This window comes from Siniperca chuatsi, linkage group LG19 (genome assembly GCF_020085105.1).
Source record: "Siniperca chuatsi isolate FFG_IHB_CAS linkage group LG19, ASM2008510v1, whole genome shotgun sequence".
NCBI classification, from domain to species: Eukaryota; Metazoa; Chordata; class Actinopteri; order Centrarchiformes; family Sinipercidae; genus Siniperca; species Siniperca chuatsi.
The window spans coordinates 2,438,963-2,465,109 of NC_058060.1; the positions used below are offsets into that span (position 1 = coordinate 2,438,963).

The 26,147-nt window shown below is 39.7% G+C and overlaps 1 protein-coding gene across 3 annotated transcripts in view; it reads right to left on the minus strand.

The window, feature by feature from the left end:
* reck (reversion-inducing-cysteine-rich protein with kazal motifs) overlaps nucleotides 1–26,147 on the minus strand; it is a 105,074-nt gene that overhangs the window by 53,008 nt on the left and 25,919 nt on the right. For all 3 annotated transcript variants that reach the window (XM_044176514.1, XM_044176515.1, XM_044176516.1), the window contains exons 2-3: nucleotides 19,088–19,146; nucleotides 12,162–12,236 (exon numbers count right to left, since the gene is read on the minus strand). In XM_044176514.1, the coding sequence (XP_044032449.1) occupies nucleotides 12,162–12,236; nucleotides 19,088–19,146 (134 nt within the window). The remainder of the gene's footprint in view (nucleotides 1–12,161; nucleotides 12,237–19,087; nucleotides 19,147–26,147) is intronic.

A 26,147-nucleotide genomic window follows, 5' to 3' on the forward strand; every position in this document is an offset into this window, starting at 1 on the left:
GGAGATATGCAAAACAAACATCCAGATGTATGCTGGTTAAACTGTGGTAACAGTCTAGTTGCTGGTATACCCACCCTTACCAAAAACAAGTATATCTTAGTATACACGTAAAGACAGTATACCTTTAGTTTACCTTTGATTAACATACTAGGGATACACCTACAATTTGTATTGAACTAGTCAACTTAAAAGAATACAAATGTACAACAGTAAATGAAAACAAGTAGAATTATTCACAGAAATATACTTAATGTTGTATATTTACTAGGTTTTTGTAGGGGCCATTTGATGTCGACCTTCCAGGTGGATTTCCAGTCTGCATGGTGTAGATTCACACCACAGCGCAAACTACACTGCTGGAGTGCAATGGAAACTCCTGCTACTAGAGAGCTAGCGCTCTCTATGTACACATTCATGGTTGTGGACAGTGGACTCTTGGCTCCAGCTCTATTGATTAAGTATCACATTAGTACTTCATCATATGAAGTGCTTATGTAATTAAAACTGTCTAATGTACACACTTAGTGTTAGTGTTAGGGGCATATAATTTTCTGGTATGTGATGAGAAACCCTTGGCGCTAGGGTAAGGGGCTGACTCATTTTCCAGTGATACCTCGTCTTAGGAAAATTCAAAGTAAATTCTAATTCAGTGAAAAAATATACTGAACAATTGACTGAGATGTTAAGAGATGTGGAAAAATTGGTGAGGAAGCTGTGAGAAATTTCTCTAATTTCACAGAAAACAAACATTGCATTCCTTGGATCACAACAGTGTTGAAAAACAGGAAAATCCTATGAAACTCTGGTTGGGTGTGTGGTGATATGTTGTGGGATAAATCATCACAAACAATCTTGTCTGTCTCCGCTGCCTAAGGACAGAGAGATACAGATAGGGACAGCAGCACAGAAAGACATGGAAAGAGAAGTGTGGTAGAAAAAGAAATCCCTTTCATGTTTTTACAGGACAGTCATTTGTGTAAACTTACCACGTCACTGTTAACACTCCCCCGTGTTTCTTGGCTAGAGAACAAAGGTTCCCGTCATTGGGCATCAGCATCATTTATGAGGCAGACTGAGGAGTAACAGTGTCTTTATATGAAGCATAAAAATGATTTGTGATGAAGCAGGGGCCAATAAGGCAAGAACATGATAGGAAGAATAATGTTGCAGTTTACACAAGCCAAATCCCTTCAGTCTACCCAGAGAGCCAGGGCCTTTGTGTGTATGTGTAAGTTTTTATTTTGTTCTCTCTTTTGTTTCAGACTGATATGACTGAGAATTCAATACCTTTACATTAGACCAACTAAACATTGTTTCTGTCAGTTTGTTTTTGTCAGGTGTGTTCCCCGCAAAATCAGACGAAACAATTTACGGCACACAGACCGGAAGAGCCTATGTTAACATTATCCCATGCAGTGAGTAGTACATTAGCCAGTTAAAAGGAAGCAGGAGGAGTTTTTCTTTAAAGAATTTATTTTTTGATGTTATATTTTGTGGTTATGGCTGATACTGGGGTAGGATCAGCAAAGTGAAAAAGGAAAGAATTCAATTCCATTCAATTTTATTTATATAGCGCCAATAACAGAACTCATAGCAGAAGTTATCTCATTGCACTTTTCCTATAGAGCAGGTCTAGACCATACTCTTTATAATATTAATTACAAAGACCCAACAAATCCCACCATGAGCAAGCATTTGGCGACAGTGGCAAGAAAAAACTTCCTTTAAGAGGCAGAAACCTTGGACAGAACCAGACTCAATGGGATAAAAATGCATACAGATGGAGAGGGAGAGAAGGAGAGAGGAAAGAGGTGCATCATGCAAAGTCTCCCGGCAGCCTAGGCCTATAGCAGCATAACTACGGGATGGTTCAGGGCTCACTCAAGCCGGCCCTACCTATAAGCTGTATCAAAGAGGAAAGTCTTAAGCTTACTCTTAAATGTGGAGATGGTGTCTGCCTCCCGAACCCAAACTGGGATCTGATTCCACAGGAGAGGAGCTTGAGAACTGAAGGCTCTGGCTCCCATTTTACTTTTGGAGACTCTAGGAACCACAAGTAACCCTGCATTCTGGGAGTGCAGTGTTCTAGTTGGATAATATGGTATTATGAGATCTTTAGGATACGATGGTGCCAGACCATTAAGAGCTTTGTATATTGAATTGCAATAGTCCAGCCTAGAAGTAACAAATACATGCACTAATTTTTCATTTTGAGACAGGATGTGCCTGATTTTTGCAATGTTACGTAGGTAAAATAGGCAGTCCTTGAAGTTTGTTTCATGTGGGAGTTAAATGATAAATACTGATCAAAGATAACTCTGAGGTTCCTTACAGTGCTGCTGGAAGCCAGGACAATGCCATCTAGAGTAACTATTTCTTTAGATAATGTGTCTCGGAGGTGTTTGGAACCAAGTACAATAACTTTTGTTTTGTCTGAGTTTAACATCAGAAAGTTGCAGGTCATCCCAGTCTTTATGTCCTTAAGGCATGCTGGAAGTTTAGCTAACTGGTTAGTTCAATCTGGCTTGATCGATAGATATAATTGGGTATCATCTGCATAGCAATGAAATGTTAGAGTGTTTCCTAATAATATTGCCTAGAGGAAGCATATATAAAAGGTGAATAGAATCGGTCCAAGCACAGAACCTTGTGGAGCTCCGTGACTAACTTTGGAGTGCACGGAGGACTCACCGTTAACATGTACAAACTGAGATCGATCTGATAGATAGGATTTAAACCAGCTTAGTGCAGCTCCTTTAATGCCAATTACATGTTCCAGTCTCTGTAATAGGATGTGATGGTCATTGGTGTCGAACACAGCACTAAGATCTAACAAGCCAAGTACAGAGACAAGTCCATTGTCTGATGCAATTAAAAGGTAATTTGTAATTTTCACTAGTGCTGTCTCTGTGCTATGATGCACTCTAAATCCTGACTGAAAATCCTCAAATAAACTATTGTTTTTTAGAAAGTCACACAACTGACTGGTGACTGCTTTCTCAAGGATATTAGAGAGAAAGGGAAGGTTAGATATAGGTCTATAGTTGGCTAAAACCCCTGGATCAAGAGTGGGCTTTTTAAGAAGAGGTTTAATTACAGCTACTTTAAAGGATTGTGGTACATAGCCTGTTAATAAAGACAGATTGATCATATCCAGTAACGAAGTGCTAACTAGGGGTAAAACGTCTTTAAGCAGCCTAGTTGGAATGGGGTCTAAGAGACGGGTTGATGGCTTAGATGAATTAATCGTCAGATGAAGAAAATCGACAGTAGAAACTTTCAAGTTTTCGTGATGTTTGCTTTAATTTGCCATATACCAGAACGAGGTCGAGGGTGTGGTTAAAACAGTGAGTGGCTTCATGTACACGCTGACAAAAGCCAATCGAAACTAATAATGAGATAAACGCAGTACTAAGGCTATCATTTTCAGCGTCCACATGAATATAGAAATCACCTACAATAATTACTTTATCTGTTTTAAGGACTAAACTTGATAAAAACTCAGAGAATTCAGATAAAAATTCAGAATAAGGACCAGGAGCGCGGTACACTATAACAATTAGAATTGGCTGTCGTGTTTTCCAGGTCGTGTGTGAAAAAGACAAGGCTTTAGAATGAGTTATAATTTAGTTTAGGTTTAGGGTTGATTAAAAGGCTTGAGTCGAAGATGGCTGCAACTCCAACTCCTTGGCCGGTGCCTTGAGGAATGTGGGTATTAATAACTGGGCGGAGTGGATTCATTTAGGCTAACATATTCTTCATGACCCAGCCAGGTTTCAGTAAGACATACTCTGATATTAAATTGTTCACTAGTACAGCTTTAGATGACAGAGATCTGATGTTTAAGAGTCCACATTTAATTCTCCTATTTTGTTGTGCTATTTCAGCGTTTTTGTTTAGGTTTTTATGTATAACTCCTCTTCTGTTGACTTTAGATTTTATTAATTTAAGTGGTCAGGGGGCAGACACCGTCACTAAGGAGTGAGAAAACAACTGGCCGAGGAACAAAAAAAACCTAAAAGGGACAGTCAGGCAAAAACACGACTCAGCCTTGGTCGGTTATACAACAGATGGAGAGATTTGAGGGATTTGAAAGGATTCAAAACGGATCCTGAATTGGCCCTCTTCCTCCTAGACAGGTATATAATATGTCCATTTTATTTGGCTGTGTACAGTCCACGGAGGTATAGGTCACAGTGCACATTACAGTAATTCAACTGGCTTACAACGTAACATTTTATGTTGGCCTTGCTACCGAGCTATATCTTGCTGTTAGCTTATTATTATGAAGACAACATTACTAGGGAATGTTGATAACTATAGCTCTCTCAACAAAATTACTATTACCAAGCAACCAAATCTGTTAGTTGTAGGCTTACATGTAACCGCGGTGTACGAACGTTACTAAAAGAAAGTTTACTTTGTTTCACCATCGTCATATTACTGTTATTAATCGTACATAGCCACAAATAGATACATTATGTCATCGCTGTGCGTCCTGCAATCAACAGTTTAAAAAAGAAAAATAGTATTAAAGATAAGTTCCGACTTTCTTTCACTCTCTTCCAAAACAAATGCACACACTAGCCAGATCAAGATCTTTATGACACCAGGCTGTGGAAACACTACCACTTTTGTCCACAGGGGCCACCAGAATCAACACAAAATAAAAGTTACTTGTAGTTGCTTTAAGGTTGAATGGTTTGTGGTAAGTTCTGACTCCTTGTGACTTGAAGACTCTGGTTAGATGTTCTGACAGTCCAGCCATTGGGATGCTTCTGTTGGTCCCTGTTGATTAACAAGTATCCGTCCTGGTCTGAAGTCAGGTTTGGATTCTCATCATCCACTCATTGTACCCAGTGGCCCTGAGCGTCCCCCAGACCAGCAGCAACTCTTCTTCCCTGTCCTCCTCCTTATTAACAAGATACTATGGTCTGTATAGGCAGGTCCTCACTACTGATCTTTGATGTTGTAAGTGGTGATTAGAGTTAACTTTAAAATACTGGTGAGTGAGTTTCCTGTACACCATGCTCCCATCAGCCTGATGACAACTGAACCATCTCCATGACAACTGAGCAAACTGAGTTAGGATTTTTTTTTGTCAAACTACTGTTTTTAGGGTCAAGAATGAACTTTCACGCTGATCAATTTGATGGTATCTACGTTGTTTCCCCTCTTGTATTTTTGCCTAACAGTAGTCATGTGTTGTGTGCGTGGGTTGGAGGAAACAGCTACAGGTAAGTGAGTGAGTTAAATTCAATGCCTTTCTTTACAAATTATTGGCCTTTCTGTTCTTCTCAGTGCGCTGACATTAGTCTTTTTTATATTTATAAACTTGAATATCCCCGCTTTTGAGTGTTTCTGCTCTTTAGGATCAGTATCAAAATATATCCAGTATTGATGACTATTGGGCCATATTTACTAGGAAAATGGCATTGTGTGTTATGTACTGTGAATTTCATTGAGTTAGCGTTCGCAATCTGCATGTAAATCGCCAAAAGCATGGTAACCAACATTTTTGTTATCGTGACAGCACTAACCTCTAATCCTAAACCTAAAACTAACTGCAAATATAAACCCAACTATCATTTACATGTTAAGAAATCATATTATGACCCCAATTCAATTTACAATAGCATCTGAAATAAACTTTTACAGATGAATATTTCGAATTAGAAGTTTCATGGGCAGCATGCAAAAAAAACATAATACTAAATGTTTATGTGACTTTATCGCATACATGTGCATCGTATATGTACTGTAAACGCATGTCAATAGCTTACAGGGCTTTAACATTAGTTCAGCTAAATAAGAACAGGACACATCTTCAAATGAGAGCAAACATTTAAGACTAAGTCTAATTACTGGTGTGGTTCTAATAGGCTGCTTGGAGAGAGATGAGACAAGCACCAAACCAGCTTCTCTACATTGTAATTAACCATGGTGGGAAGGACTGAGCCTGTGTGTAAGTGTGAGTGTATGTGAGAGAGAGAGAGAGATTGTGTGGTTTAACTAGGTGCTCACAACCACCAAACCACTTCCTGTATAAGTCTAATTAGAGAGTTGATACAAATTTTGTCTTAACACTGGCCAAGAGATAACCATCTGCAACACAGCAAGACATCAGAACATTACAGTTGCTCGAAGTTTAACCAAACTTGCATTATACATTAGCAATAATATCATAAACTAGACCTGCAAGCAGGAATTAACGGGGTCCAAGCCTCCAGTGCATGTCGCAAGTGCAGTCCCACAAGCATGATGCAAGTCGCAGGTGGAGATCAGCACAGAGATTGGAAAACATTTAGTTCAAAAACAGTGTGGAAATGTTTTTTTTGCATATTTTAGGACTTTGCAAAAAAACAAAAACAAAACGCCACCTAATGGCCGATTGGCACCAAATTCTGCAGAGAGCCACAGTGGGGAATAAGAAACTACTGATCCAACTTTCGTGTTAATAATAATAATAATACAACTTTTTATAACTATTTATAGAGCACTTATCAAAACAAAGTACAGAGTGATTCACAGTGAGAGAAACAAAATACCACAGTTAATGATAAAATACATTAAAATAAACTAAAAAATAAAAAGACAGTTCAGGTAAGATCAGGATAGGCTTTCCAATAAAAATGTGTTTTGAGAAGAGACTTAAAGGACGACACTGACTCAGACAACCTAATTTCTTCGAGCAGGTTGTTCCAGAGCCTCGGGGCCCTGATGGAAAAAGCTTTGCCCCACTTAGTTTTCATTCTGGACTCAGGAACAGACAGAAGACTCCTGCCCAAAGATCTCAAACTACTCAAAGATTCATAAGGGATTAAAAGGTCTAAAATATAATCTGGAACCAGGTCATGAAGAGCCTTAAAAGTAATCAATAATAACTTAAAATCAATCCCATAGCAAGCAGGGAGCCAATGTAAAGAGGCTAAAACAGGTGTGATGTGATCAAACCTCTTGGTCCTGGTTAAAAGCCTAGCAGCTGAGTTCTGTACAGTCTGCAGTTGTTTCAAAGTTTTTTGATTAAGACAAGTGAACAGACTGTTACAATAATCGATGCGTGAGGAGATAAAAGCATGTACAACAGTTTCTGCATCACTAAGATTTAAAATAGATTGGATTTTTGCAATGTTTCTGAGGTGATAAAAACATGATTGGACAAGCTTAGTGATATGTTGCTCAAAACATAAATTGCTATCAAACAGGACACCAAGATTTCTTGCAACAGGCTTGATATGTTGTGACAGGTTACCAGTAGATGGCAGTATTTGTTTAGTGATGTGTTGGGGCCCAATAACAAGGATTTCAGTTTTATTTGAGTTGAGCTGAAGAAAATTTGTCGACATCCAGTTTTTTATGTCAGACAGGCAGTCCTGCAGAGAACTCAGCGTACTAAGGTCAGTGGGCTTGACAGGGAGGTACAAATGTGTGTCATCCGCATATCAAGGAAAAGAAATCCCATGTCTGCGGATGACATCACCCAAAGGAAGCATGTATTAGAAGAACAGTATTGGATCCAGAATATACCCTTGAGGCACACCATAGTTGATATTGGACAGATAAGATGAGAACCAGTCTAGTGCAGTGCCAGATATGCCCACCCAGTGCCTCAGTCTATCTAGAAGAATGCCATGATCAGTTGAGTCAAAGCCAGCACTTAGGTCCAGCAGCAGAAGAATTGAACACATGCCTGCATCTGCATTCATTAAAAGGTCATTAGTGACTTTGAGAAGGGCTGTCTTAGTGCTGTGGTGCTGACGAAAACCAGATTAGAACTTTTCAAAGGTATTATTGTTTTCTACAGCAGCAGGAAGCTGCTTAGAAACAATTTTTTTTGAGAACCTTGGAAATAAAAGGCAGTTTGGAAATTGGACAATAGTTATCCAGGAGGGTGGGATCAAGCCCAGGTTTTTTTTTAGGACTGGCTGGACACAAGTGTTAACTGGACAGAGATATGACATTACTTCCTCTTTTGACTGCAACCCAGAGGAGGTTTTTGCTTTATAACTTTTTGGAGTATCAAAATTATTTTAATAACTTGACATGAGCATCCATAGATTCTATGTGCCCAGTTTCATGCAGATTGGACTCACGGCCTAGGAGGAGTTCAAAAAAGTATGTTCACATATTTCATGATTTTGCAATAAAAGTGCCACTTAGTTGCAACATGCGGCCCATGGATGCAGTGCAAGTTGGACCTGCAGTCCCATGAGCACGATGCAAGTCACAGGTCTTTGTCCTGAAGCAGAATTGGAGCGATTAGAATGTTAAGAAAAAATTAGTATTAACAAGGATGTGTGTCCCAATGAAAAAGAATATATTTCAGATTTAGAGCCACATGCAGATTATTAGCAAGAATGTCTAATCCAGATGACATTCATGTTTTACTAACTGCTCCTACTGGTGTGGCCACATGTAATGTTAATGCTACAATACACAACAGCTTTGCAATTGGTAATAATGCGAAGACACAAAGGACCTTCACATTTTTGCAACAAACAGTGAAGTGCAAACACATAATTTCAATAAGGTATATTCAGTTATTTATTATCTTATTAATTCAAGCTCAAGATTTTGATAAAAAACCCTCAAACGGGGCGATTTGCACATAACAGTTTACATACCTATGATAAAAAACTGATTTGGATAGATTGCTAAGTGTTTGTCGGGAGGCTCGAGTTATGCTTATCAAAAATATAGATGTGACAGCTGGTCTTGTTAACACTAGAACCGCCAACGGGTTCGCCAACGGATTCAGCCTCTGAACTACAATTACATAGTGCCGTATAGACTGCCATCATACAAAATTTGCCTATTCAAAAAAAACCTGACTATTGCAGTTAGCCATTTTAATCAATGTGCTGAAAACTTGTGCTTATTTTTTTTAAGTCTGGAATGTGAAACGTTTAGAAATTGTTGTAATAAGCCACGCCTACTTTTATTAATCATTATTAATTTTAAGCATCAACTGAGTCATGACCCTATTATGCACCGAATTTCGTATGAATCCATGCAGCCGATTATGAGAAACTTTTTGCATTTGTAGCACCACCTAGTGGCTGATTGGCACCAGATTTTGCATAGTGCCTCAGTGGGGCATGGAAAAGTACAGGTCCAAGTTTTGCGTTAATCGGACAAACCTATGTGGAGATATGACATCACTTCCTGTATTGTGTGTAAGGTTTTTAAATGTGGGAGTTACTCACCAAAACGCGTTTAACTTGATTAGAACCACCTGCTGGTGGACATTTGTCATTTTTGGTGTCTGAGGTGTGTGCACCAGCCTATACCTCCCTTGTGAATTTCCCTTGCATAACTCTTACGGTGTAGGCTGCAGCACCACTTTTACCAGGAGAAAAAAATGAATAAAAAATAGGGTTCCCAGCACCGCTGGTACTGAGCGCCACAATGCGCTGCATTCGTGTTTCATAACCCATTCGGGATTGGACCCCTAATAATTAGTCACACTGTCACTCATTCAAAAAACATGTAAAATTTTTACACAACAATTAAAATTTTTGTAGTTTCAGTTATAATTTTTACAACATGCAGCACTGGATAACACACATTCATCCAGCACATTAAAAGGACTCCAACCCTTTCCTCTCATTACTTTAAAAAAGGGGATGCAAATTGTGTGTAAAGCTCACTTAGTTTTACAGTGAACTGCATTGAAACCTGGACTGTATGAAGGAAACTTGTTACATTACTGCGGGTGTCCAAAAGACCAGGAACAGATAAGGATTAGAAAATATAACGAGATGTATTGATACCTACCCATAACAGAAACTAATGTGCGAGTATCAGCTTGTATCAGTCGTATCTCACACTGCATATTATAACTCCACACTACATTTTACAATGCTCTAACGTTACTGCAGTCGAGAGAGAGAGAATACAGAGAATAATAATCTATTATTCTGTTGAATTGTATGATTTTCTCTACAATTAGAATAAAAGCATTGTAGACCAAGGTAATAAAGTACATACTGATGCTGAGTGTTCAGCAGGTACCTAAACCCAGAAATCATTGCTTTTAAATCATATCCTCACCCGGTCTTTCTTTACTTTTCCTCCCTATTAGAGCAGCGTGGCTCCTGTCCTGAACAGGGCAGTGCGTAGTGAGTGTGTGGGCGAGCAAGAGAGAGAGAGTGACGTGACTACACTCAGAGCAGACAGGTGTTGATGATCCGAGCGAAGTTGTCTAGTAGCATTAAATGTACAGTGTAGGTTACGGTTTGCCCATGAATAAACGCTGCAGCTCCTCAGTACCCAAGATGTTCCTGCGTCTTGCTTCCCAGCTGCTGGGTAAAAGTGAAGGTGGTTAGCCCCGAGGTTAGCATCAACTTCAGCCCTGATGGAAAACAGTCTTCTCTGTGCTTCCCGACCACGGTCTGAAAGCTGCAGCAGGAACGGTTAACACTATGCTTAAGTTACCTCATTAAAGAGATCATATGATTATAAAAAATATTTTAAATACTAGTCATAGTGATCTAAAGCTACTCTTATTAGCTTTTTAGTCGCAAAGCTTTTATTGCACTTTCAGTAACAAGATTTTACTCGCCAACGAGGAGTAAAATCACAATGTTACGATGGTAGAGGACTGTGGTCGATGGCTGTCAGCCAACAGTGACGGATGATGGGATCGTTCATCGGCCCAACCCTAATACTGTATAACATTTTATGCAGTTAAGATCATACTTATATTGAACAGATACTGCATTAATGGTTAGGCCTGCATGCTGCAGCATCAAAGCTAATAACAAACATGCCCTATATAAATAATAATAAACTATTAATGTATTCTTATATTTAGGAACTGCAGTTAAGACAATAAGGCAGTACAAATCAGTACAAATGTAAACTAAGAGTTAACCCCCACCACCAAAACAAGATTTGAACTTTTTAAAATATGTATGTGGATGTACCAAATGTATATGGTCAAAAGAAAAAAATACCAATTGACCCATTTAAAACTAGAATGCACTCAGAGAGCACACTTCAAACTATAGCTGTACAATTCTCAATATTTTATTAATAGAAAATGTTTTCATTAGCATCTATCTCTACATAAAAATACACAAAGACCATTTTTCAACAGAGTACAAGGCTGTGAACACTTATGTACATGTCATTTTTTTGTTTTTTATTTTATAAATTTGCAAAGATTTCAAACAAACTTCTTTCACGTTGTCATTATGGGGTATTGTTTGTAGAATTTTGAGGAAAATAATGAATTTAATCAATTTTGGAATAAGGCTGTAACATAACAAAATGTGGAAAAAGTGAAGTGCTGTGAATATTTTCTGGATGCAGTGTAAATTCTAAATGTACTAGCTGTGCAAACAAAGTTACCAAGCTGTAACTAGACTTCAGGGCTCTAATTTTAGCAAACTGAGGTTACCGATTATACCTTCTCATGTGATGCTAATGCTAGCTAACATTAGCCTTTATGCCTTATCAGCTGGTAGGTTTTACAAGACAGCTAGCTGCCTTACAACAATAAATACTTCCCACATGTTGCTTTTCATTATTGAAATCATTATGCTGAATAATATGGAAGTTAGCAAGTAGTTAGAAAACAAGACTTATGGTCCACTGCTCACATTTTCCGCTGGTGACAGTTACCAGCCGCATGCTAAGGGTGGACCTGATGTACTGTCAGTCTCACACAGTCCTGGCTTCGTTATCCCGTCCTGAACTTATCACCAGGAACATAAGCCTCCTGTCTAAAATGAGCGCCCAACACGACTGCAATTTTCGTTGCAGATGCAGCAGTGAAGTCCCATCTCTTCACCTGTAACACGCACCAGGCACCAAAGTTGCTAGCTAGCAAGCTTTTTCTGTTAGGAAATGGTGGAATCGATGTCCTGACAGGTGGAGATTGTGCACAAACACAATAATTCACCATGATGTAAAATGGTGAAATGTAATGTAAAACTACCGAAAATAGACTCACTAAATTACAGCCGCTCGGACTCACTACGACCTACTACCGCACACTGAGCTGAGGCAGAATCAAGGACACCAACTCCCTTACGTGATGTGATGCGATGTTGAAAAAAAAAAGCATTTTTAGGAGCTTTGGTGGTTATTTTCACACAAGGTTAAGTATAAATTTCGTAAATAACCTGTTGTTGTAATAGAGGGAGTGGACTCACCATAGACTCTGGACAGTAACCGGGTAACCTCTGAAGGAGATGCTTTAGACGAGACTCACTCTTTATAGTGGCGAGCTGCAAGACAATAGCAAAACACAGAATTAATATAAGACATTTTAAATCCATGGATGTGTGCCTATGCATGGTTTTTGAGCAGAAGATAGAGAGTGAAGAAAAGACATTTTCGACCTTTTTGTGCAGGTAGGTGGATTTGCTGAATTTAGAACACTCGTACAAACAAAGCTCACGAAAAAAGCAAAAGAAGTTTAAGATAACAATACATGATCGGCATAATGCCCACTGATAGGTGTGTGACAGTTGGAGCACTAAAAGGATTGAATAGACATGAAATGACAATTGGAAGCTGAACTGTATTACCTAAAGAAGCAAAGAACTGAAATTAATTGCTAGAAAAGCTAGAAGCCAAACTGTAACACTGTCAAAGGTGGAAGTTGAAATGAATTGACTGAAAAGACTGAAAGAATAAATGCTTTGTGCTTTAAGAAGCATAAAAGATAGAAAAAACAAGCATAAATGTCCTTAACGTTTTGACATTTGAATAGTTTCTGTAGCTGAAAGTATGCAGAAGTAGTAGTTGACCGAAAAACGTATAAAAAAAGAATAATAATACTTAGTCAGAGGTCAGAATAATAACGATTAACAATAGTCAGCATTCACACTTATTCTAGCCAAAGACTACGCCTTGTAGAAACCCAATAAAACATTTACTAGTTTAACCCAATGAAAAGCACACCCACTGATGGCAGTATCTCCAATGTCCATTATTGACAAATGTCTATAAATCTGCTTAGAAATCTTGGAACAAAAGAGACTCCTTAGAACTTAAACTCTTACTTGAAGGTCAGACTTTTTCTTCACCAGTAATCCAGCTGATCGGTGTCTGTTACTCCATAGTTACAGTACAGGAACTGCTTGAGCTAGTGCAATGACTTTTCATGGTGCAGATTCACCAAAATGCAAAAAAATAAAATAAGGCTAAAACAAAAAAATAGCTAAATTCATTTATTTCAAAAGAAAAAGGACTGACAAAATGCAAGAATCAGCACAATCAGCACATTTTTGAAATTATTAAATCTCACGTTGTCCTATCAGCGTGGTTCCTATGTCACTGGAACACTGGTACTCTCCCCTATCCATTGATTTAAAGATATTTGTCATATGCTGAAAAGCTGTGAACATACATTTCAAATTGCTAACTTAATAAAAAAAACTTTCCCAGAACATGCATATTTCAACTTACATGCCAACTGATAGCATTTCTAATTTATTCTGAAAATAATCATAAGACCATAAGACATGTAGTGACTGCTGTAAGCCTGTAAATAGAGCAAGTGAAAACTGAGCAAAAGGAAAAAAAAGCCTAGGTTTAAAAGAGTAAAATCCATTCACTTAGAGATTCTACGTCAATTTTGAATGAATCTAAATTTCAAATTGCTACAGGTCTGATTCACACCTCTGACTGGGTGCTTCCCAATAGTAATTGTACCATTATTGTAAATTATCCAGGGGACTCCTGTGTTTCTAAGATGGGGAACATTGTGGATATCAATTTACAGTGGGAAAAATACTTCAAGAACCAGCGGCTCTTCACACTTCTAAACTCTATTACTGAGTCATTGGTACTGATCAAAATCACTAGATATAGTTTATTCTGTTCACTTTGATCCATGAGGCAGTAAAAATGTACTTGATGCACCTTTAGCCATGTATTATGTTGTTTTCCTACACAGAAGAATGTGTTCAGGCCATGGTGAGAGAGTGTTGGATAATGTAGTCAGTCCCAACACTTCTGACATATGCTCACTTAGACATTAATAAGGCATCCAAGTTTGTGGTGTGTATCCACACACACACATACTTAGCCATAACACATCCAAGTGTTGTGTGAACATACAAGGCGAGAGCCTGGGAGAATGCAGCCACTGCCAACCGTCTCTGGCTGAAGTGTGAAGTCATGAAACCAAGTGAGTGAGATTTACAGCTTCACACACTCAGACTGCTGGGAGGACTAGATGTTTTTGTGGATCATCTCTTTTCTTCCACAGCTATTAGACATTACAGTGACTCCAAACACTGCATGTGAAAATGAACAGGCAAGAATACCAAAGATGCTTGATGGTCTGCAGTCACAGTGTCATGTTTATCTCCTCTAAGGAATGTGAAAAAATACTTTTCACTCCTGTCTGTTGGCTTTTGTGGGAAAATAAAACCATAAGACAATCAATAAACAAGTATCAGATATTTTTCTCAAGGGTTGGCGGTGAGCAACATTTAACTACTAACTAACTAAAAGGAGAGTGAATATTGGACTTACATTCATCACATGGGCATAAACATGACTCCAAAGAATGCTAATGTGGCTCTGTGTCTGCTGGATGTGTAAAACAGTTTGCTGAAAAGTTCCCCATAACTTTATAAGGTGATAAAATGTCAGTTTTGTCTTTGCAGCTTGTTTCCACCAAAGAGGCCAAAAAAGTCAGTTAATGCAGGTTAAACTTGGTCTCAGTATCTTATGCTGCTTCTATTTTACTTTCATAATGCTGTAAATTATGTTTTTATTTTTATTTTATTTCACACTTTTGTGCCTAATGTGCTCTTTTTGTACACCGGAAGTGTTGGTTGTAACACATGTTAAACATTCCCAAATGGGTCTATTACTGTGTATTGTTACAATTTTGCTGCTGCAACAGTCCAACTGTAGTTCTGATTGTGCAGCACTGTCGATTTAGAGCTTATTCATTGGCACAAACTGAATCAGAGGAATGCAATGCAGATTGACAGTAACTTCATCTACTCCTATTCCAAATGGCCTTACATCCCTTCTGAAATGACAGAAAAACACAACACCAAATGGAGCGACAGTGATGTGTTGGCAGATAATCAAAGAACAAATCTCTCTGATGTAACATAAGACCAACTCTGAAAACCAGCAAGCCAAGCAGGCCATTTGTAAGACTCTCTCAGTCTGTATGAAAAGTAAATAAGTGCTGGCCGGCAGACTGATGGGCTCTTTCTCCTGTGCAAGGCTCATCAAGCAGTGCACGCCTAAGAAAAACGGTTTAGTACAGCAGCGGTTTCCAATCATGTGCAATCAAGGCCTGAGAGTCTGTGGGCTTTTTATTGCAACAAAAGTCAAAAACAGCTGATTCTGTTCATTGGTTCCTTCTCTATGTATGAAGGTATGTGAGAGAGTAGAATTAACTCCTGTGGTGTTTAGTTGCAATTACATCCTTTAGACTTATAGATTTGTTGGCTGTAAAGAACCTTTTCAGAATCGTTCTCTATTCTGTAGCAACATGTGACAATAGATCTTCACAGGACTTATAAGGTGCGGCTAAAAAACATTCTTATCAGTTGCAACATTTTACTCACCAAGTTAACTACAAAGATTTAGGACGAGATGATATCACTAGAACATAATCCAGTAAATCAACCCACATGAGCAGCTAATCAAATTTATTTGGAATGTGTAACTACAGTAGGTCGTACAAGTTCAGTACATTAAACAGGGAAGTAACTCACAATATAACGGACATTTACAATGAATAATTTCAGTTTTTATGCCCCATTTTGCCCCAAATTATGATACTATATCTGCTATCTCTTTGTCCCAGCTAACCTTCGCTCCCAGGTTCTACAACGGGGACATTCATTCCGTCTGGCCAGTCATCCCAGTGTCGCACGCACCCTGGCTCACCCTGAGACAATGTTTTTGGTGGGCATCCATGGAGCAGGAACTAGGGAGTTTGTCGCCGCCTGTCAGGTCTGCTCCCAGAACAAGAGCTCCCACCAGGCCCCCTCCGGTCTACTACAACCATTGTCAGTCCCTCAGCGGCCCTCCTCATTGCGTATGCACAAAAGAAGCCGTACACCACCAAGCAAACTGTGGGATTTATAAAAAAACAAACTTAAAGGGAGAATGTGTGGTCCTCCACGGTTCCTCTGACCAATGCGTACGCACATAAACTGGAGATATGAGAAACTGCGACTCTGGCAGAAGGATGAAACTCGAAAAACATTTTGAAAGTGATACCTCTTTGTAAAATAAATCTTAATATTACCTCTCACGTATATTTAATGAAGAGTTCATTTGCAAAAACAGATAAAAGCTATTCTTAAAATGAATAAACAAACACCAGTTTGATTGATATTCCCTGAAGTGCACAGTAAAAACAACACTGACTTAGGATAATAAATACAAATGGAGATATCTGTTTTTGTAAAATAACCCCTCAAATCAAATATGTTGTACAGTTTAATCAGATATATTTAATTGGATCTGTAATTATTGAACAATACTTGCATGTTATGAAATAGATTTTCATAAATAATAAGGGGAACAGCAGGACAAATTACATTTAAACTGATGCCATTTTCGATGCCTCAGTCGGGCAGATACAAGTGCATAGTTTCATAAATTATGAAACTAACATAAATCATAAATTATGAAACTATACATGTTATCACATGTTCGTTGTGCAGAACTGTCAATAAGATAATGGCCCTTTCATTGTCAATTACAATCAGGGTAACTTATTAAGTAGAGCTTTCAGTGTCACATAAGTCTTATTTCTTGGCAACCTCATTTATTGAGTCGATGGAGTCTCTTTGCGTTTGTGGGACTACATCTGTGAGGACACGGCCGCTGGAGGGTTGAGACGCAGGAGGCGCAGTGGAGATGTCGGGGCTGGGCGCACTCACGCTCAGCTGCCGCACCACTGACCCTGCTGGAACACGCAGTGACTAAAAACAATAGAGAATATCTCATTTGTTTGTGTAAATAAATGTTTAAACACAACTTGAATGCATTTGGTTTACCCTCTTTTCAAACGAAGGACTATAAATTACTACCTGGGTAATGCGGTGCATCTTGCATATCTGTGTCCCTCTCCTTCTCTGTCACTACTCCACTCAGGAAGGATTCTCCTATTATTTCTGTCGCTCATCAAGGGGGTCGAGCTCCGGTGTCCCCTTTCCCCCGCCCGTGGCACAAACACTGTCTGTGTAAGGGTATGCGCCTTTTGGCTTCTACTTTTATGTCGGACCACTTCTTTTTTATTTCGGAGGGTCTGACCTTCTGAGCCAGCAGCATTCACTGCATCCACATCCACATGCTGCAACTCTAAAGCCTTTTTAGCATTTGTAATGCCCACACTGTGTCCACCAAACAATATCTTCTTTCTTGTTTCAACCTCCCCAACAAGAACTTCAATCTCACACTGGGTAAAATTTTTTTTTTTTAGCTTTTCTGTCAGAATTTGCCATCATTGTCTACATGCAGTCAGTATGCAGTAGATTAATATTAATTAGGGGTGTTTCACTGACCATTTATAGGCAACTATGGGCATTTAAAGGGTGGTACAAGAAGCTTGCTCACATGCGCCAAATGGTTCTGCACTGTGTTATAAATCTCACCAGAGACAGTGTTTCTGACCGGGGGCCTCAATTCACCTCTCATTTCTGGCAGGAGTTTTGCAGACTCCAGCCTGTCTTCCAGTTTCCATTGCCAGTCCAACGGTCAGACCAAAAGAATGAACTAAAAGATGGAGATGGCTCTGCACTGTCTCTCATCTTGCAGTCCTTCGTCCTGGTCCAAGCAACTGCTGTAGGTGGAATATGCCACCATAATACTTTCCCCAGCTCTGCCACCAGACTTTCCCCCTTCCAGTTCTCCCAGGGGTATCAGCCTCCCCTCTTCCCGGAACAGGAACAGGAGGCCAGCGTTCCCTTGGTCCAGGCCGTCATCTGTCAGCAGACATGGTTGCAGGCCCATTCCACTATTTTCCGCACCTCCACGTGCTACCAGAGGAGCGCCAACCAAGGCCGCATTCCTGTCCCCCACTACTTCCCTGGCCAGAAGGTCTGGCTGTCCACCTGGGACTTACCTCTGAGGGTGGAATCCAGGAATCCAGTTCGTGGGACCCTTGCCCATCTCCAAGGTCATTAACCCAGCTGCAGTTCGAGTCTGCCTCCCTCGCTCCATGAGGATCCATCTGACATTCCGTGTCTCCCAACTCAAACCCACTGTGGAGAGTCCACTAAACATGGACTTTTATTTTACCTGCCGGTCTGTGAGTCGTGCTTTTGGGTTCACACTTGCCTTTATTTTGAGCTGTTACATTTTCTTCTGATTTATTAAAAAAGAAAAAGCAGATTCTTTGAGCTGTTATGGTTCTATATATAACAACCAGAACCTTTGAAGAACCACAAACCTTCTGGGTGTAACCAGGCACAAGGCAGCTTCCATTAGAGCTAAAATGGTCTTGGTGATTACAATGTGTGCCTCACACCCATCCCCTACACCCCTACACCAAAACACACCAACCCACACACTCAAGACCTCAACCACAACCTCTGAAGGGTATTTTGAGGCCATTATCTTTACTTCTCCATCTTCATCTTACTCTTCCTTTTTTCCACACTCCCACTTTTTTAAATCGTTTTTGTCTTTCTTTGGCTACCAAAATGGTGATGTCAACCAATAAGAGCACAATAAGTTATATCCAACCTCCCTCTTCATTGTCCCCCCACTTCAAAAGCAGGAATAAAGTTTGAAATCTCTGCCTGTTTGTTGCTTGCAGAGAAAAGCTTCTTTTAGGTCTCCTTTGTGTCTCTTGACACAAAGGACATGGGGGCTTCAGAGAGAGAGAGAGAGAGAGAGAGAGAGAGAGAGAGAGAGAGAGAGAGAGAGAGAGAGAGAGAGAGAGAGAGAGAGAGAGAGAGAGAGAATCACCTGCTCCCAATTGAAACAGGGTGAAACAGAACTTTTATTCTACACTTCAAAGAGCCAAGAGACAAAAAACTTTACACTACTACCCTTCAAATACCTCTATTCATAGACCGACTATAATGGACTGAGGAGTGGGCTGGTGTGTGTGAGTGTGTGTGTGTGTGTGTGTTTATACCTGGTCACAAGCTTCTTTGCAAGGCGAAAACTCGGCAGCATGGTGGCAACAGGAGGGATCTGCAGACAGATGAACCAAGTTAGATGTGATGTAATATTAGGATACACATGAGTACCCTACATAAAGTGTGTCTATTAGTTTATGAGATACTTTTCCATCCTCTAAATTATTGAACCATTTTGATCATCTATACAAGACTGTATTTTTACTTTAAAATGGATGCAAGCTTAATTATACCCTGATTATCATTTCATATCACTTTCTTCATTCAGCCAGACATTGTGTTCTTGTTAGCAAATTTCTGTTTGGGAAAGGGTTACTTTGTTTCATTTTACCCTAACCAGTAAATAAGATATGAGTGACGTATCCTTCCTTCCAACGTTACCGTGGTAGCTGTTGCTAGGATCAGTTGACTTCACGTTTCTCACAACAATCGATGCAAATTTAAGTTTAAGTTGTTTTTCTGTAAGTCAACTTAGGCAAGGCAAGTTTATTTGTATAGCACATTTCAACAACAAGGCAATTCAAAGCGCTTTACATAACACATAAAAGCAACATATGGCAATATAAAAATACATTAAAAAAAACACTTAAGAGTTAAATAGAAAATAAAAACAAGATAAAACTGGAGGGTCAAAGTTACAGTGCAGTGTAAGAAAATAATCATTATTTGATTTAATAACAGGCAGCATCAAACAGAAACGTCTTCAGCCTTGATTTAAAAGAACTGAGAGTGGCAGCAGACCTGAAGTTTTCTGACCTGAGTTTGTTCCAGATATGTGGTGCATAAAAACTGAACGCTGCTTCTCCATGTTTAGTTTTCACTCAGGGGACAGAATCAAAATCCTGCTGAGACATAAGTCCTTTAATCCTGGACATATTCTTAAGGTGATAGGCTGACTTTGTAATTATCTTAATGTGGCTGTTGTAAATCAGGTGGTTTTTAACATTACTGATTGAAGCTGAGCGCTGACTTTTAAATCATTCCTCTTTTTCTCCAGAAACAATAACTTGAGTTTTATCTTTGTTTAATTGAAGAAAATTCTGGCACATCCAATGATTGATTTGTTCAATACACTTACTCAGCACTTGTATTGGACCATAGTCCCCTGGTGATATTGTTATGTAAATTTGTGTGTCGTCTGCATAATTATGGTAACATATTTTGTTGTTTTCCATAATCTGAACTAGTGGAAGCATGTAGCTAGATACTGAACAGAAGAGGCTCCAGAATGGAGCCTTGGGGAACTCCACAGGTCATTTTTGTCCGCTCATATGTGTAATTACCTATAGACACTAAGTAATCCCTGTCCTTTATGTAGGATTCAAACCAGTTTAGTACCTTGCCAGTTTTCCAGTTGGTCTAGTAATATGTTGTGGGTGACTTTGTTGAATGCAGCACTGAGATCTAATAATACCAAGACTGAAATTCTGCCACTGTCTGTGTTTAAGTGGATGTCATTGAAAACTTTAACAAGAACAGTCGCAGCTATGGTGTGCTTGAAAACCTGACTGGAAGACATCAGCTGTTTAATGCCAAGAAGTTGTTCAGCTGTTGAAAAATGATTCAATGATTTTACTTAAAAACGGAAGGTTTGATATGGGTCTATAATTGTTCATTAGTGACGGGTCTAGATTGTTCTTTTTTAAGAGTGGCTTGATGACTGCAGTTTTCAGGGCCTGTGGGAAGACACCCGAGAGAAGAGACATGTTGACAATTTGTAGAAGATCTGAGGCCATGCAATTAGAAACATTCTGAAAAAGCCTGTTGGCAGAATAACAAGGCAACAGGAAGAGGATTACAGATGTTGTATAACTGCCTCCAAGTTTATGTGGTTAATAGGATCAAATTGTGTCATGCTATTTTGATTTTAAGTGGACACAGGGACAACACATATCCTGTACCTGTTATGGAGGCACTGACTGCCTTTCTAATTTTCAGAATTTTGTCAGTGAAGAAGCAGGCAAATTCATTGCAGGCCCTGGTGAAGTTCACAATTTCAGAGGCTACTGACACAGGAGTGTTTGTTAGTCTGTCAACAGCAGCAAACAAGGCACGTGCATTATTATTGTTTTTGGCGATGATGTCAGAGAAGAAGGACCGCTTTGCACTTCTCAGTTCTAAATTGTAAATGTGAAGTCTCTCTTTATAGATGTCATAATGAACCTGGGGATTTGTTTTTGCCACCTGCGTTCAGCTTTACAACACTCTCTTTTTTCTATTCTTACCAGCCTGGCATTTTTCCATGGAGATCTTTTCTTACCAGAGACAGCCTTCACCTTAGTGGGTGCAATGGCATCAATAACATTTGTAATTTTAGAATTGAAGTTATCTACAAGCTCATTGACTGAGACCCAAGAGAAGGGCGGGTGTGGAAGAGAACGCCTGAATAAATATTTCACTGGTGTTTTCATTAACGTTTTGTGATTACCTCTGTTTGAACATTTGTATGTACGGAGACAGCACTCTCAAAGAAAACACAAGAATGATCAGAGAGAGCAACATCAGTCATCACAACCTTAGAAATGTTCAGACCCTTGGAGATGATTAAGTCCAGAGTGTGCCCCTTGTTGTGTGTGGGCTCCGTCACATGCCGAGTCAGTCCATAGTTATCAAGAACACAACACAGTTCTTTACTCCCTCTGACCTGGAGGTTGTCAACATGGATGTTAAAATCACCAACAATGACTACACAGTCAAAGTCAATACAGATTATAGACAGCAGTTCAGTAAAGTCATCAAAAAAGTTTGCACAGTATTTAGGTGGCCTGTAGATATTTAGAAATATAGCTTGAGAAGAGGAATTCAACTGAAGAGCCACATATTCAAAAGAAGCTAAATTTCCATAAGACATCTTCTTGCACTGGAGGGAATCATTAAACAAAACGGCAACTCCACCTCCTTTTTTATGCACTCTAGCCTCGCTCATAAAGCTGAAGTTGGGAGGGGCAGACTCGATAAGAACAGCTGCACTGTTATCTTGGACTAACCAAGTTTCACTTAAAAACATGAAATCAAGATTGTGCTCAATAATAAAATCATTGATTAAAAATGTTTTTCCTGCCAAAGACCTGATGTTTAATAACACTAAATTCAGTGAGCATTATCTACCATTTTTTTGTGACTGCTGTGGCTGACAAGGAATGAATGCTAAATTTGCTAAATTTGAAGAATCATTTGAGTGCTTCCTGTTTCTTAGCAGATTCACCATTCTTTTTCTATTACCTATCAAGACAAGAATTGAGAAAACTGAGTGCCATTAGCCTTGTAGATTGGACCCGGCAGATAGCAGTTAGAGCTTGCTGTATTCTGTACACAAATAACTGGACGTGCTATACTCGTTCCTCTTTTATCTGGTCAGTGAACTCCAAGAGGAGGGAGGAGGGAGAAAGGGTGACTGGAGATGAGGGTGACCTGGATGTGGTTTGGGGGGATGAAGAAGGTGAATCCTCACTGGTGGTTGTTGGTGAGGGGGGTGGAGACTCTTCCTCTCGGCTCTGATGTCTCTGATGATTAATGCTCTCTTCAGGCGGGGGCTTTCTGTCGCGCTGTGTTATGTCTACCTCCTGTTTTGATTCCTCTTGTATCTTGTCCTTGGCAACGGGAACAGATGGGTGATGCAGGAAGTAAAATAGGTTAGAGATGAACAATTTTACTCCTGACTTGTTAAGGCAGAGTCCATCTGCCTTAAAAAGACGTCTCCGGTCCCAGAAAAAGTTGGAATTGTCAATAAAATACACTGAACTACATGCAGTTGAGAGCAATGTGTTCAGTGCAACAATCTGCTGAATCTCTCAGTTCCTCTTCTGATTGGTGGTAGAGGGCCACTGATAAACACCTCAGCATTCAGAGAGCTGACTGTGATCAACAGATCAATAAAGTCTTGTTTCAGAACTTCAGACTGTTGTTTCACAATAGCATTGGTTCCTATGCGCAGTATATTTTCCACATTTGGGTGTGCAGCCACAATATGCAGGATTCTTTCTGCCAAGTCAGAGTGGTGTTCTTACTGCACATGCTTCTTGCATCTTTTACAGCGAAATCACCCACAATCCGAGTTTCAGGCCCAGTCGTTAGCTTTTCCTGTTGCCTTTTACTTTCTGATTTATTCTCAGTCCTTACCCTGCTGTGTGAAGATGAGGGGTTATCCAGATCATCAGACAGAGATCCAGGGTCCTGAAACTGTGGATCAAATTTGTTCTGCAGTTAGTTCTGCAGTTCCACACTTGGTTGGGGAGGTTTGTTGCTAAATCTCTCTTTCGCAGCTGTCCACGGCTGTGTCCTACTAAGAACAGGGGTTGAAGAGGTACTCTGCCTGGATGATAATGCAGGTCAGCCAGTCGCATCGCAAATCTCAGGGCACTGGGCTCTACCTGTTACTCGTCCTCCCATTTCCCAGGGAAATGATTTACTCTTAGGCTTTGCATCAAGAGAGTACCAGGGAGGACTACCACTTTTAGATTTATTACCCGGTACACAGCCCCCCTGTTTCTTGGTAGTCTTGTTGATGCTGATTAGCCATGTGTTAGCATGCTCTTGTCCACTGCTTTAAGCCCATGGTAAAGTGGTGTCATCACCACATAGTCCATTCACTTCCACGTTCACTTCTAACCGGTGGATTTTGATTTCCAGCACTGCAATTTTCTGTAGAAGTTTGTGGAAGTTGTCCGTGGAGAAGGGAGCCATCTTGCTGCTAATTAGCTTTAGCTAAGTATCCAGTCACTGTTTTACAGGCTTGTACTGTTCGTAGGCCGCACTCACGTAGTACTGAGGAGGTCATAAAAGTGCTGAAGATTTGGCAATAGCTTACTTTATCGGAATAAATTACAGTCCTAATGATTTATAAGTATCCAGGAGCCGCTTCTCATAATTTCTAGCAGAAAAAACAAGAATATCAGCAAAAGAATGTAAGCAGAGGCAAGAACAAGCAGCAAAGTGTCTGCACTTTAAGAAAGAAGGAAGCAGAAGACCTGGACAAGTTGGTGTATAGCTACCCCAATCTTATCCACGTTTGTCACCATTTTAAGGCCATTTTAAGTCCAGGTGTGATCGGGCCTTAGAATGTTTAAATGTAAGGATACTGACTGATAAAATGATACTGACAATTCAGAGCCGAACTGTCCTTTCAAATTAATAGAATGGGGCAGGAAAAAAGCACTTCTGAGATTCTAGTCCAACTGAGGCGTATATTGACCGCTGCCTTAATCTTTCTCAGATACAGATGTAAATTAATACATAAGAGAAAACTACTGTTAACTATCCCAACACTCTACAGTATATTGCTTGGTTTTCAATTAGTTCTTAGTTGTACAGAGGTTACTTGGTATGAATATAGAAATTGTGTCGAAGAAACACAATGGTTATGTTTCCACATGCAGCTCTCCCAATCGGTCTCAGTCCAAAATATTGGCTGTGTCAATGTTGCCTGAAACTGTATGTACCAGATTCTGTCTCCTCAGAGATGGCACCAGGGGGAAAGATTCACCAAAATTTGGGAAAACAGTAGTAGTCCTTCAGACATTGACTGTGTCTAACTGTGGGATGGTGTTTGGTGATGTGGCAAAGATATAATCATCATCTGTGTACACAGAGTTGCAAGGCGACATTTATATCACCCATATAAATAATATGTACTTGTCCCATAGCTAAATAGAATAATAAAAACACACACAGACAGGAGACGTTGGCTGGCAGCACAGCTCCAAACCACAGCCCAACCCAGGGTTCCAGTAAGTGACTTGGCTCAGTTTGTTGTCAAACTGCTTCCTCCTCCACATATGTGGACTTCACAACACAACACAACATTTTAACACAGTGATGCTGAGCTGGACTCTTTCAGTAAGGAATGGAAAGATATAATCAGACATACAGGCAGCGGGTCAGTGGATAGTCCATTATTGTCCACTATCAATGTCTCTTTCATTCATTTTAGGTTTAAAGGGACAGTTCACTCCAAAAAACATCAGGTGAAACTCTATTTAAATGATTTAGCATTGCACTCCTATAACGTGGTTGGACTTGGAGTTTTGACAGATATAACTGATGACACACTCCGCTTGATCTCAGCAAGGTAAAGTGCTGCCAACTCTCTCTGATCACTAAGCCTATATATTGTTTAAGCCAAACACACAGGAAAGGTGTTGTCATTGACATATCATATGTAACTGAAAATTGGGATCATTTTGCTCAGTTCAGCTCAAGTTCAAGATTCATAGTCAGTGCCTATGTTGTTTGTTCATTCTTTTGAAAGCTACGTGATCGCATCACCATTTAAAAGGCACACCAGTAAGTACATCACTGTTCACATGGACTGAACACCTGTGAAACTAATATCCTTGTGTTTCTCTTGTGAGACAGCTGTGCCAGTATAAAATAGTGGTTAGACTGAGGGTCATAAATGTCACATGCTAACCAAGGCTAAGGGTAATTCCTGGGCACCCGCATTGAGACACTCAATAGAGAGTAATAAGGGATATAAAGCTGGATCCTTAACACTGATTTAAAGTAACAGTTGTGGTTAGTAAGGGTGGGAGTGGGAATCTGATGATTCGATACAATTCCGATTCTTGGTGTCATGATTCGATTCAGAATTGATTCTCGATACAATAAATACAAAGGGTCACTGTCTGACCAAACAGTTTAGGTAGAGAAAAGAGTGTGGGAGTATTCAGCTTCAACTCTTCTGCCTGTACAAGAATAACAAAATTAAAGTGTAATTTGCTGACCAACAAAACTGGTTAAATGTTTTTTTGTAAAACAGAAGTTGCTCAATGTGTTCTGGAGTCAGGGGGAAAGAAAAAAAAAGTGGAGCGCTTCACTGTGCTGTTACTACCATTGTCTCCAGCAGTGAAAACCCCCCGTCTCTGCTGCAGTGTTACTACCAGTGAAGCACATCAATATCCACAATGCTCTATGGCTGCAGGGCTTTTGAAATGAAACAGACTATGGACCGCGTTAATAACTTCTGATCAGAGCTAGCTGAAGTTTTGTGAGGAGTTGCAGCGTGTTGGTTTGGCCACCTGTTTACTAGGTGCTGGAGTTTGGTGCTTCACTTGGCTA